The 13,100-nt window shown below is 43.8% G+C and overlaps 1 protein-coding gene across 1 annotated transcript; it reads left to right on the forward strand.

Annotated features, from left to right (window-relative positions):
- Positions 1–158: 158 nt before the first annotated feature.
- CCDC47 (coiled-coil domain containing 47) lies at positions 159–12,732 on the forward strand. The gene is made up of 14 exons (XM_076356544.1): positions 159–195; positions 627–698; positions 2,434–2,699; positions 2,829–2,936; positions 4,312–4,486; positions 4,805–4,926; positions 5,565–5,630; positions 6,580–6,681; positions 7,558–7,668; positions 8,254–8,339; positions 9,622–9,680; positions 10,378–10,487; positions 10,662–10,829; positions 11,137–12,732. The coding sequence occupies exons 2-14, from the start codon at positions 680–682 to the stop codon at positions 11,215–11,217; spliced, it is 1,473 nt and encodes a 490-aa protein (XP_076212659.1). The 5' UTR covers positions 159–195; positions 627–679; the 3' UTR covers positions 11,218–12,732.
- Positions 12,733–13,100: the final 368 nt, after the last annotated feature.

Raw genomic sequence — 13,100 nt, forward strand, 5'->3', positions numbered from 1 at the left:
ACACCCACCCCCCTGCGCACACGCCGCCCGGGCGACCGCCGCGGGCAGCCCGCAGCGCGCATGCCCCCCGCTACGCAAAGCACGCAGGCTGCGCCGCTTGCGTCCGCAGCGGCGGGCGCTGAGCGGAGGGCGAGGGCCGGGCCTAAGCGGCGGCGGCGGCGGCGGCGGCGGCGGCGGCAGCGCCGCGTGACTCAGGTAACGCGGCCCCGGGCCGGGTCCCGCGGCGCCAGCCCCGCGCCCTGCCGGGGTGGGGCACCCCGCTCCCGCCTCCCCGGGGGCGGCCGGGCCAACCTCACCCGCTCCCCTTTCCCACTCCCCGTAACCGGCCGCCCTCGGCCCCGCGGTGTCCCCGAGAGGGGCGGCCTGGCCCTGAGGGCACCGGGCGTGCGGGACCTGTGTTGTGCCCCGCGGGGGCAGGAGACGCTGGCAGCGGGGCCGGGAGGCCTGGGGTCCCCGGCACCCCTCTGGGGCCGGGAGTGGGGCAGGGGGAAGGGGGAGCGGGGGCGTGGGGCAGGGCTGTGGGGAGTCGGGCGTGCGGGGCAGGAGAGGGGGGCCCGCGCCCCGGGGCGGTGGGGAACCCAGGAGCTAATTTTAGGCTTGCTAACCTTGACTTGTGTCCCTGGAAGGAGCTGGGAGCGGAGGCGTGTGCCTGGAGCGAGGGGATCCGCGGCACGGCGGGATGCCGAGCAGCACCTGCGGTGGGTGTCCCTGCTTTCTAGGCTGGTGGGTCACGGTGGGGGCCCGACCTGCTGGGGCCCAGCACCTCTCCCTTCCCTCTCGCCTGTGCGGAGGTCGGTGGATGAATCGGCTCCTCTTGCAAGGGAAAGCCGGTGGCATGTGGATCGTGGCAGGCCTGCCAAAGCATGTTCTGCTTCGTGGAGTTGTTTGTACCTAGAACCCATTCTGCCTTGCGACGGAGACGGCTGAGTTAGGAGTGTGTTCCAGTTTTCAGCCATCTCTAGTTCAACTGTCTCTTTGGAATTGGCTGCAGAAGTTTGTGTTGCATAAGGCTTTATGGAGTTGTAGGGTCTGTTGAGAGTGGATATGCTCCAAGTCTCGAAATTCTTATTGTGAAACTGTTGGGGTTTGGTTGAGCAGGTGGCTCTGTTGTCCTGGTGTTTTTAACCTCTGAATGCAAATTCTGTCATACGTAAATGCTGTGGTGTTCTTCTGTTTCAATTCACATAAAATTGTGACAAACCCAGACAACGTGCTAAATTCCCGGGCTCTGCCTTGCTGTACTTCCCATCTTGTTTAATGTTCTTGGGAACATGTTCTGTTCAGGTCTTTGCTAGAATGAGAAGTCTTTGACAAAGGCGTTTATTTTAGCTGTCCTTGTCATTCGTAGCAGTGGGTTCCCTGCATGTGGTACTCGGAGGAGTGCTGGTCTAATTTAGAAACAAATTGTTTCTATTTCAAGTTTTTAAGAGAATAATCTCATTAACATTCAAGTTCCCACTCAGATCTGGTTGCGGGAGGGAGTAAAATGAGTCTTACTGCCAAGTCTGATGCAGCCGATCCTCCGTAGCTATTTGTGAAATGCAGTGGTAGGGTTACTGCTGCCTTTTGAGGCTCTTAGTTTGGACCTTGGTAACGTATAATTCTCGGTGATGTACAGTCTGAGTGGGAGACCGGGACTGTTTTGAGATCAAGCAGAAGAGACATAGGAAGCTGAGGGCAAAAAAAAAAGTGAACTGACAAACTGTCTCTGCAGGTTTCTGGCAGAGCTGCGGTGAGAGCTTCAGTCTCATGAGCCCCAGTTTACTCTGTTGTTTTGGGGATCAGTGCAATATCCATCCTCTTTTTTTTTTTTTTTTTTTTGGTAAAGCTAACAACAAAAGGTCTCCATCTCTAAATGGGAATCGTGCTGGGATGCTGTGGGACCCCATTCTGAGCACGCAGTCTAGAAAATCAAAGATGAGCACTTTTAAACTAGCAGAGGCTATCGGAGCATTGCCGTTTAAAGTAAACGCATTAAGTGCATTTTAAGATTTACTGCTGCTGTTACACATTCACTGACGTGACTGTGTCTAATTGCTAATTAGTAACAACTGTAGGCACAGTGTGTGGTCTTCAAAATGAGCTGGCAACGCTAACTGACTGAGGGATGCTATTGGAGAGTCAGCTTTATAGCGGAACATCTCTGCTTCCAGAACTTGCTCATCTGACCAGCCTGGCCAGATGTGAACTTGCTGCTGGTACAAGCAAGAGAGCCTAGAACCTCACCTTCAAAGTTGTTTTTTTCTTGTAAGAGTATTCACTTTCTTTACACAGAAAATGGCAAGATCAGGCAGGGGTTTATTTCTCTCACTGGTCTGACCCTGATATTGGTTTTAAATTGTTCATGGAAGTTGGGCGTTACTGGAGGTGTGATGTAACAGAATTGATAAAGATTTCTTGCAATGTTTGATTTTTATTTCCCCCCTCCCCCAGTGAAAATGAAGAATTTATATATTTTTATTGCTGTCCTGCTCATCCCATGGAGTTTTTCTTTGGCGAAGTATGATGAATTTGAGGATGGAGATGACATTATGGAATATGATGATAATGACTTTGCTGAGTTTGAAGATGTTAATGAAGATGCGGTCACAGAGTCTCCTCAGAGGATCATCACTACAGAAGATGATGAAGAAGAAGCCACTGTAGAGCTTGAAGGTCAGGATGAGAATCAGGAAGACTTTGATGACGCAGATGCACAGGTAATGCCTCACCTCCTTCCCCTATGTGTTTCCTAATAGTATCTCTACACCTTTCTTTCTCACCTTATCGTTTTGGATTTTGCCTACCGGGCTTTGGATTTTCATGCTGTTTGTGATTTTGTCCTTTAGGAAGGTGATACCGAGAGTGAACCGTATGATGATGAGGAGTTTGAAGGCTATGAAGAGAAACCAGATGCATCTCCTAGCAAAAATAAAGACCCCATAACAATAGTTAATGTAGGTATAAATGTTGATCCGCTTTCTATTTGGTGTTTCATCGCTTATTTTTTTCAAGGTGGCATGCCAGTAATGTCACTGGTGTACAATGTACACATAAGAGAGAATCTGTCCTAAAGAATTTGCTATTTGAATTAACAAGAGACAGTGCAGAAATGGGAAGAAGTGTGGAGACAAGAAATACCTGAAATAATGCAACAGGATAGCAGCAGAATGTGATCCAGGTGTGCCAGCTCCCAATTCCATGCTCTTCTGCATTGGTTTATGCGACTTTAAATAGCAACTCTTGAAGTAAGACTTCCAGGGCAGGTGCCTTTGGTCTGTTGATCTCTATTTTAAGCTGCTGGAATTGCCATCCTTGATCAATGCTCTATTCTGTAGTCAAACTGAGAATTGTAATTGGAATATGGATCAGGAAATTTCTTCATTAGAACAGACCTTTTGAAACATAGTTTTGACCAAAGCGTTTTATAACTTAGCTTCTTTTACCCATATGACTATGGGGGAGAAGTGGAGGAACTATAGTGATGAGCTCCATTTAATCCAGAGAAAAACTGTACATCCCAGAATGTCCGAGTGCTTTGTCAACACGTAAAGAAGAGGTTGCAATGATGATGTGCTTACAATAAACATAGTGTATTTTTAGCTTGTCTGTGGCTAAAGTTTCAAATCAGAAATTGACTCCTCTGATGGTTTTTGAAGCCAATCTCTCTGTCCACCCTGCATGACCTTCTTGTTGCCTCCCAAGAGAGTCTTTTACGGAATGATCAGGTGCTTGAGGCCTGCATTTTTATTATCCCTAAGTATTGTGGCTGACCTTGCTGGTGGAAATTAAGGTTTGGGTACTTTTCTGGCTGAAGGGTGATACAGTGATAGCAGAACGGCTAATTATTCTCTGAAGATGGCAAGGTCAGGCAGGCTTCCCTGCTCCCCCACGCAGTCTGTGGCTCTTGGTGGCATCCTGAAAATGCTCCTGGACATTGGGTATTTAGATTTCAACAGAAGTTACATAATGATCAGATAATGCTGTGATGGGCAGGGCCTCAAGCTCAAATAATCAGTGGGTTGAAATGCTGGGCTGCTGACTGCTCTGAGGGATACATGCTAGCACAGGCATACTTGGAAGAGAGAAGTACTTTATTTGTATTAGCCAGGTATTTTGGGAATGCTATTATCAGTTGTTTCCTGTATGATTACTGTGTCCCAGTAGAGCCAAATGCATTATGTAGGCTTAGCTCTGTCCTGTTGCCTTTGTGAAGCTTATTGCTGTGTTTGAGATGAAGCTTCTCCAGTACTCTGCGTTTTCCAAATTGTTTGTGTATGTGGAATCCACCCATTCAATATGTAAAAACCAGTCTCCATTCACTTACCGTAGGTCCCTGCTCACCTGCAAAACAGCTGGGAGAGTTACTACATGGAGATCCTGATGGTAACAGGTCTTCTTGCTTACATCATGAATTACATCATTGGGAAGAACAAAAACAACCGTCTGGCTCATGCATGGTTCAATACTCACAGGGAGCTGCTAGAAAGTAACTTTGCTCTTGTTGGTGAGTTCCGTAATTACTAGGATCCATTTTTAGTTTATTTGACTAAAGCTGGTTTTAGACCTGCGTGTAGGCTATAGAGAAGAGTAACCTTTCCTATGCAGATGCATGATGGCACTAACGACAGCTCTGCGTGTAGACAGTGTGCCAGTCTTCCAGAGCTGAAATTAGATTATGGTGTTGTAGTATCAATTATTCAGAAACATCACGGTGATACTGAAGTAATCCAGCAACAACTGAGCTCTAAGGCTACTGATGAACGTCGGTGTTTCAATTTGTGATTTTTAGACTGCGGTTCTCTTTCACTGTTGTTTTCTTCAGGGGATGATGGCACTAATAAAGAAGCTACAAGTACTGGGAAACTAAATCAAGAAAATGAACACATATATAACTTGTGGTGCTCTGGAAGGGTGTGCTGTGAAGGAATGCTCATCCAGCTAAAGGTAAGGATGAGTGAGTTTGTAGCACTGTTTACCTGTCACCAGTTTTCAGGTTCTAGAAGCTTTTCCATTCCAGTGTGAGCAACAAGGAGTCCTAGCTCGACTCTTTTGCTCACGTTCAGAGACAGGGTTCTGAATATGCACACGTGAAGGGAAGACTGGTCAGACTAAAGATCTGTACAGGCCTGTATTCTGCCCATCAAAGTGGGTAAGGGTGAATGCTTACAGAAAGAGTATAGAAACTGGAAGCATAGCGTAAACAGAGGTAACTGGATGCTGAAGAGCCCAGCTGCCATTTAGAGGGACTTTGGCGTGTTGGAGGAATGGACCAACAGGAATTCCAATGAAGTACAACAGACAAATACAAAGTCCTGCACCTGGGATGGAACAGCCCCACACATCGGTTCAGCTCATAACTTGAGGGTACAAGGCCCTGAGAAACTCATCTAATGCAGAAAGTAGGCCTGCTTTTGAACAGTATAGGTGACTGCCAAAGGGCTCTGCAAAGCTAAATTATCCTATGAAAAACATCTACTTATAACTGTCCTCTTTCTCCTTGAGCCCCACTGCTATCTGCCAACAAAGTGCTGCACTTGAGGTGTATTTAGCTATCTTCTGCGTTTACAAACTTGTGTTTTTAGTTTCTCAAGAGACAAGACCTACTGAATGTTCTCGCGCGCATGATGAGGCCAGCTTCTGACCAAGTGGTATGTACTCAGCCCTTCAGATTAGCTGTGATAAATTGTTGCATTCCTTCAGTTCTGCTCTACTGCTTTTGATTGTTCTTACGACACACAAGTGAACGGCTAGGTGTCTTTCTGTAGTATTCCATATCTTCCAGTTCAGTAACTGTTGAAGCAATCAGAAAGAATAATTTGTATTTCTTTTCTGCCTGTGAAATGCAAACTGCTGATGACTGGAAATTGTTTTATCTATGGGTTTTATTGTTTGAGTGGTTTTGTGAACAGTCTATCATGCTTCAAGACCTTTTATCAAGGTCTTCAAACCTGCTTCAAACCACCTTTTATCAAGACCGTCTTGATTAAAAAGGGGTTTAACGATCTGAAATACCTAATGATTGTTCTTCTGTCTGTTCAGTCTGCCTGAACAGAGCTGCTTAATGCATACGCTGGCCTGGATATTATATCCTGTAATGTTACTTCTTGCCTGGCCCTTGCTCTTGGAGATGAGGGGGATCTCTAATCGCATAAATGCCAAGAGAGGTTACATTTTGGGAGAACAATGGCTGCGTGCGCTGTGAATACTCTTTCCATGCATCTATAATTGTATTTACTTATGTCTATAAAAACTATTTAATTTAGATGTGGGCAGTTGCTCATAAGTAATGGATATCTGCACTACAAGTAAGCCTTACAACTCTGCTGTTCTAGTCACTGTCATTACACTGTAGCGTTATACCAGAATACTGAATGGAGTACTCAATAAAATTAAAAAGCTGCCTTACCTTAAGACACACTGAGAAGCTTTAAATCAACAACCTTTATCTTAGCTGTGTATGGCCTCGCTTAGTCTTCGTTCTTATGAATCAAAGTGTCAGACAAACCATAGAAGACATAGGTCTCCATTTGGCCAGTAGTCTGAAGGCAGAGTACATCGTATAAATCTGATCAAGGCTAATAACATTCTGTCCCACAGCAAATAAAAGTAACAATGAATGATGAAGATATGGACACCTATGTGTTTGCTGTTGGAACAAGAAAAGCACTGGTGCGACTTCAGAAAGAGATGCAGGACCTGGTATGTACGTTCACATTGGGAATACTGATGTGATAAATAATGGGATATAAGAACCTGTGATCTGTAGATTGCTTATTTTCTTGGGAACAGCTGAAAACTTGTGACTGGCCTGTTGGAATCAGCATGTGGGGAAAAGACATTTTCATCTAATGGATGAAAGTCTAATGCCATCAAACGTCTGAAGTGCTAGCCAGCTGCTGTCGGAACTGCGGGAAAAGGGCAATTGAAAGCAGCTTACATCTTCCTTTTGGTGTATTGTTCATTTAGGAGGAGGCTGAAGTATATTGTCAGGATACACACGAGTGTCACTTCACCTCATTTAATTTGCACAAATGACTTTTTCAAGGATTGAAAAGTAAACTTAATTAGCGATATGTGATGTGGAAAGTTTGGGTCTAAGTCATCTGCTGTTATGTGATCTGAAATTAAAACTTTCCACACGTTCAAGCCCTGAAGCTTGCAAAGAATCCAGTGATAACAAGCAGTGGTTTGCAAATCTTTTCTCATAACTTGTCTCAAGTAGCAGCACTAAAGTGTGGTTGGTATGATGCCAGTTGTTTTTGTTCTGTTACCAAACAATATAAGCAAAATGCCTTAATCCACTCTGAGCATTCCAGCACAGACGTATTACAATTGGTTTATCTTTTTCCTTCAAGTACTCACTATTGAAGGGAAATACTAACTTAAAGACTATTGATACTGCATGCTTTGCTTTATGCTTGAAATGTCCCCAGCCAGGCTGTGTGACTGAGTTAGTGTATTGTTACTGTTTCTTATCAGGTACTTTTAGGGGTCCCACTGTGCTGGAACAGTTCAGTCTGGTAAGATACTTAGAAGCTTGTGTTTATTTCTTTCCCCTTGTTTTCTTTGGAACAGAGTGAGTTCTGCAGTGATAAACCTAAGTCTGGTGCAAAATATGGGCTTCCAGATTCGCTGGCTATCTTGTCAGAGATGGGGGAGGTCACAGAGGGAATGATGGACGCTAAGGTAATCTTGAATGAATTAGTACAAATCTTCCTTGGTAACCCTGGCACTTACAGCCTATGCAAAGAAGTTCTAATCTTTATCTCCTGTAAACATCACAACAGGAGAGCCAAATGGCCCTAGTGAGATCTAGAGAAATCAAGACCCTAAGGAAGCTTAAGGGCTGGAAGAAGGATGTAATTCTCACTTCTTTATTCCTTTTACATAGTAACTGTTAGTCTAACATGAACTGCAGACTTAAAACTGCCTTTCAAAGCCTGGAAGTTAGCTTCAACAGCCAGTTTGAAGGAGGGTGTTGATGGTGTGTCTGCCGGTCCTCAAAGTTGACATCTGTTACCAAATGAATTGGAAAATCCCAAATGAGAGTTTTATATTTCTAATATCTGAGTTGCTCACGTTAATTCCATGCATTGAGGCCCCTTCTAGCAAAAACTAAAAAAATTGACAGTTTAAATTTCAGTGTCATTGTGGGAAACTGAGCACAGCAATTTTCTGAGTGATATATGGGCACTTTGGCAAACCCATATGGAGTGGGTAGGCTGCAGATGGATTGGTGTTGGGAAAAACTAACCCCAGTTTCTCTTTTAGATGATACATTTCCTCACGCACTATGCTGACAAGATTGAGTCCGTCCAATTCTCGGACCAGTTCTCCGGTCCAAAACTTATGCAAGAGTACGTATAAAGCTAGATTTCTCCTCCCAGTAGCCATTGTAACACTAAGCAAAATAGAGGCTGACAAACTTATTTGCAGTGTGAAGCCTGCTGGAATGCACACAAAGTGAAATTGGGAGCAAAGGTGAAACAGGTGAATAAATACACACCCAGTGCTTCCAAATGCTGCATTAGTTTAGAAGATCAAGGTGCTGTATTGCCTTAGTATTTATTTTTGTGTGCTAGTTATGCTATAGTTTGGGCAGCTACAGTGTACACAGCTGCATGGAAAGCAACTGAGTAATCCCACTAAAGGTATACAGCATCTTAGAGTTTAAGGGGCGAGAAATAACACTGCAGGAAGAGAACTCAACACATTAACTCGGATGCTATTTGAACGCATCAAGAACTTGGTTTAAGCGAAGTCTGCAGGGTAAAAAAAAAAACATCAAGGCTGCTTGCCCTTCCCTAGCTGATATGGCTAAACATTCTGCTGTTGAATCCATTGCTTGGGTACTTGTGTTCAGGTTGATTCTCAGCTGTGCTTTAGAAATACATAGATGCAGTGTCTCTTCTGTTTCTCTAAGCCTCCTAGTCTTGAGGTGCTTTTAGCTGCTGCTTCAGAATTGCCAAGTGGTGGGTGATTTATCTTACCTGAATTACCATGTAGGTTTTTGCAAGGGTGTATCATGCTCACAGGCATATAAATAAATGATCCATATCAAAACTTGAAACTGTCCTCCAAAAAAAGGAACGTACTTTTGATTTAATTATAAGACAGCAGTATGTGTACCTTGTACTGAAATTGCTAGGCTTTGGAGGATCCGTGAAATGTAGGTCTGACTTTCTTACATTAGAATACTGTGGGGTTTTGGGCAGTGAAGACTTGAATTCTTTAGAAAATGTTTTTTTTTTTTTTCCTAACTGATATTTATAGAAGATCTGTAGTAGTATAAACAATGTGGCATATGTAAAACTGAATGTCATTAAAAATATACAGGCCTTCTTAGGGCTCAGGTGCCAGAGCTCAGATGACCTCTGACAATCAGATTGGATGGTGCTGTTAGTATGTTTTTACATTAATGCCTCTTCACTGCATGCTTTTGAATAAAACACTTCAGGAATCTGAATAGTTTGAAACTTAAATTTGGGTTACAGCCAGGCTTTTAATCTTGTTTATTTTATTCGAGTAGTTTGCAAGTGTGTCTTGGTTCTTGACGAGGTTTTTCCTCACAACGTGAGGTTATTTTGTATGCCCATATTTTTCTTCACTCATTCCAGCCACTTTTTTCTTTCCTACCAGGGAGGGTCAGCTTACAAAACTGCCCGAAACTAAAAAGACACTTTTGTTTACATTTAATGGTAAGAGAACTAGTGTACATGTGCGTACGTGTATCTGGGGGAGTGTTGTGCTTTCTTTGTGCAAGTCACGTGCTCAAGTTCTGTCATCTATGAAAAACAATATATGACAAATGACTTCAGTGACTGATTAACCAGTAAACAGAAGGCACTAATAACACTGGGGACTGAGCAGCATATCGTCATGATAATAGGATACTCAATCTTGCTATTATTGATCTTAGTCCATACTCGTATCTCTACTGGTGGTTGTATTAGGTCACCACTGGAAGATGGCTTGTTTTTAAGCCACACACCTTGAGCCTGTGAGCTTGCACAGAGTTACTTGGTTAACCCTGGTTTGAAATAAAAACAGCCTGTTGGGAGTCTATTCTAGAAAAGGCCCGTAGTTCTCTTCGAAATTCAAGGCTGTAGCTCCAAGTGAAGCTAATGTCAGAGCCTGAATTCAACCCTTATGTTTGTATTCCGTACTAATAAAACTAAGAAGGGTTGTGTGGGGGAAATGTGCCTGTCACTGTGTGAGGAATCTAAATGCGATCTCCAAAGCTAAACACCTCTTTTAGTTAGTTATGTCCTTCCTAAAGAGGAGGATAAGAACGTCTGTCTTTCATGAATGGTGTGAGCAATAAGGAAAGAGCGTTATAGTAAGTAGAAAAATCCTGCCAACCTCTCTGAATTAACAAGAAACTCTTTATTTCAGTGCCTGGTTCAGGCAACACTTCCCCAAAGGACATGGAGTCTTTGCTGCCTCTGATGAGCATGGTTATCTACTCTATTGACAAAGCAAAGAAGTTTCGTCTGAACAGAGAAGTAAGTAGTGTATATTTTTCTGTCTTCTGAATATTGTATAAAATTGCAACCGTTACCATTGGATCCTTAATCTTAAGATTGGGAGCCTTATGTTTCTAATACTACTACCAGAGATACTGCATCCTGCTCATGGGGAAATCTGTATTAACTGCATTTGTTTTTCTCTGTGAAAAGGGTAAACAAAAAGCTGACAAGAACAGGGCTCGTGTGGAAGAGAACTTCCTTAAACTGACTCACGTGCAAAGACAGGAGGCTGCCCAGTCCCGTCGAGAAGAGAAAAAACGGGCAGAGAAGGAGCGAATCATGAACGAAGAGGATCCTGAAAAACAGCGTCGGCTGGAGGTGAGACGGGTTTTCAGATTGTTACAAGCTACTGGCAAATTTCTCCTACGATATCTCCAGGGCTGCCTGTAGGTATACCAGCAATGGCCAACTTTGATTTCTTATTTGCTGGAAGGCAGACAACTGTCAGGGTATACGCTGTTGCTTTCTGAAACACGTGAAGGCTCCCAGTGAGGAGCCAGCTCACGTGGTTAAGAGATGTGAACCCAAGTACTGGAGGTCTTTTTTGTTTGGCTCTTCTGAAATTATCAGCTTGCTTTTTGAAGAGATCACCAATGTTCATTCAGATCTCTGTCCTTGCCTACAGGAAGCTGCTTTGCGGCGTGAGCAGAAGAAACTTGAGAAGAAGCAGATGAAGATGAAGCAAATCAAAGTGAAAGCTATGTGACTCCATTGTGAGAAGCGTCTCAGTGCCACCTGCAGAATTTTAATTCACAGGGTACAAAGACCTACTTAACTCCATGATCCTACACTTCTTTGAACACTAGTAGCCATTAAGAGAAACGTTCCTTGCATTGGTGTTACTTAAGTATTACAGCAACATGCAGGCGTATGTAAAGAGCTTTGTCTCGGCAGTTTTATTCCAGGTGATATAAATTTTTGCTACTTGTCTGTTTTAAAAAAAAAAATTGCAATATTCTTGAATGCTCTTTGTCATTTTTTCTTTAAAAACAGAAGATTGTAAACCTGTCCATGTGTGCTGGTAACATATTCATGCTTTGATTTTAAATTTTGGTTTTAGTTATTGGGAGGGAAGGGGAAAAAACTTAAGGGGAGGAGAACTGCACAGTAAACACTCACTGTGCATTTATTTGCATCACGCTTGTAAAGGCACAAAACTTAGAGCCTTCCATACACTGTATGGATTCTTCAGGGACTTAAGCCCAGTAGTATAGACTAGATTTTTATTTTCTTTTTTTTTTTTTAACAAACAAGGGACTGAAACAGTATTAGGTCACCTGTGGGCATGATTGGCATATGTTGTAAAACATACAGATGGGTTAGATACAAGGGAATGGAATACATGAACAGTTTCCTACTTGTGGTTTTGAATGCTGCACGCTTAATACAATGTGAAGTCTGGAATGTCAGCGTGGTGTTTCTTCAGGAGTGAGCGCGTGGTGAGTTAGCAGCTTCAACTAGCTTTCCTTGAATATTTTTAACTGTACACGTTTGCCTCAAAAACTTTCTTCTCCTGATCTCAGCAGCTGCTGCCTAGTTCACTTCAGCCAGAAGCTAGATTCGGTGAAGTATCTGCAATTGCCAATTTCCCCAAGCAAGTAAAAACATTTCAGAGGACGTGTATCCTCTTCATCTGGTAAATGATCACTTCAGGTTTTTGAATATAAATGGGGAGAATGAAGTGAATGCCCCTGTGCAAGCACTTCACTAACTGAGAGCTCTGCATTTTATAAATGCTTCCTGTCTAGAAGGCATTTTATTGTTGCTTGTAACAGACTTTTAATAATTTTGTGGGGAAACAATGTCTTGCATTTTCCTGTTCCAATACTTTGTGCGAACTTGGTTCTGAGGCAATAAGAATGAGCTGCTGTTGAAACAGCAATTGCTTAAACTTGTTCCAGCATGGGATACTTCACGCTGATTTAAATGCAAATGTCTGTAACCTGGTACATGCAAATACATTAATTTTATAATGGTTGGTAAAATTATTTAAAACCAAAACTAATGTAGATTATGTGAAATTTTAGCATTATTTAGCTTTAAAGATTAATACGGTATTGTTTCACAAAGTTCTTTGAAAAGAAATGCTAGTTTGTGCTCTTTTGAATAAGTGGACAGCTTTCCTGAAGTCCCATACATTTGTGGGCCGTGGCAGCTAATTTTGTAATATGAACATTCAAATGAACAATCTAATGAAGAGTAAAATATAATTGAAACACTCCACCTGCCTACTTTACTTGGCTGGACTCCGCGTTCCTTTCATCTACTAGAATCTCGAAGCCTCCGTTTGTCCTGGGTAGGTTTCAGCGTAGGTTTTAAACGTGGAGCAGCTGGCCTTCCCTCTGCTGCAGCGTCGGTGGAAGCTGCTCCCTGTGAGGGCGGTGGCTGCGGGGGGAGAGGGCCTGTAGCCCCGGAGGAAGGCGCCTCTCCCCTTGTGCGGGCCGGGGTGGGTGGAGATGGAGAATTTGCCACCCGCGTTTACGGACGGGGCCGCGCAGGCACCGCAGCAGCACGGAGGGCGGGCGGGGCGCGTTCCCCCGTGCCCGAGGAGCGGCTGGGCGGGCCCGCGGGGGCGAAACCTCGTCCGCT

Source organism: Aptenodytes patagonicus, chromosome 20 (assembly GCF_965638725.1).
Source record: "Aptenodytes patagonicus chromosome 20, bAptPat1.pri.cur, whole genome shotgun sequence".
Taxonomy (NCBI): Eukaryota; Metazoa; Chordata; class Aves; order Sphenisciformes; family Spheniscidae; genus Aptenodytes; species Aptenodytes patagonicus.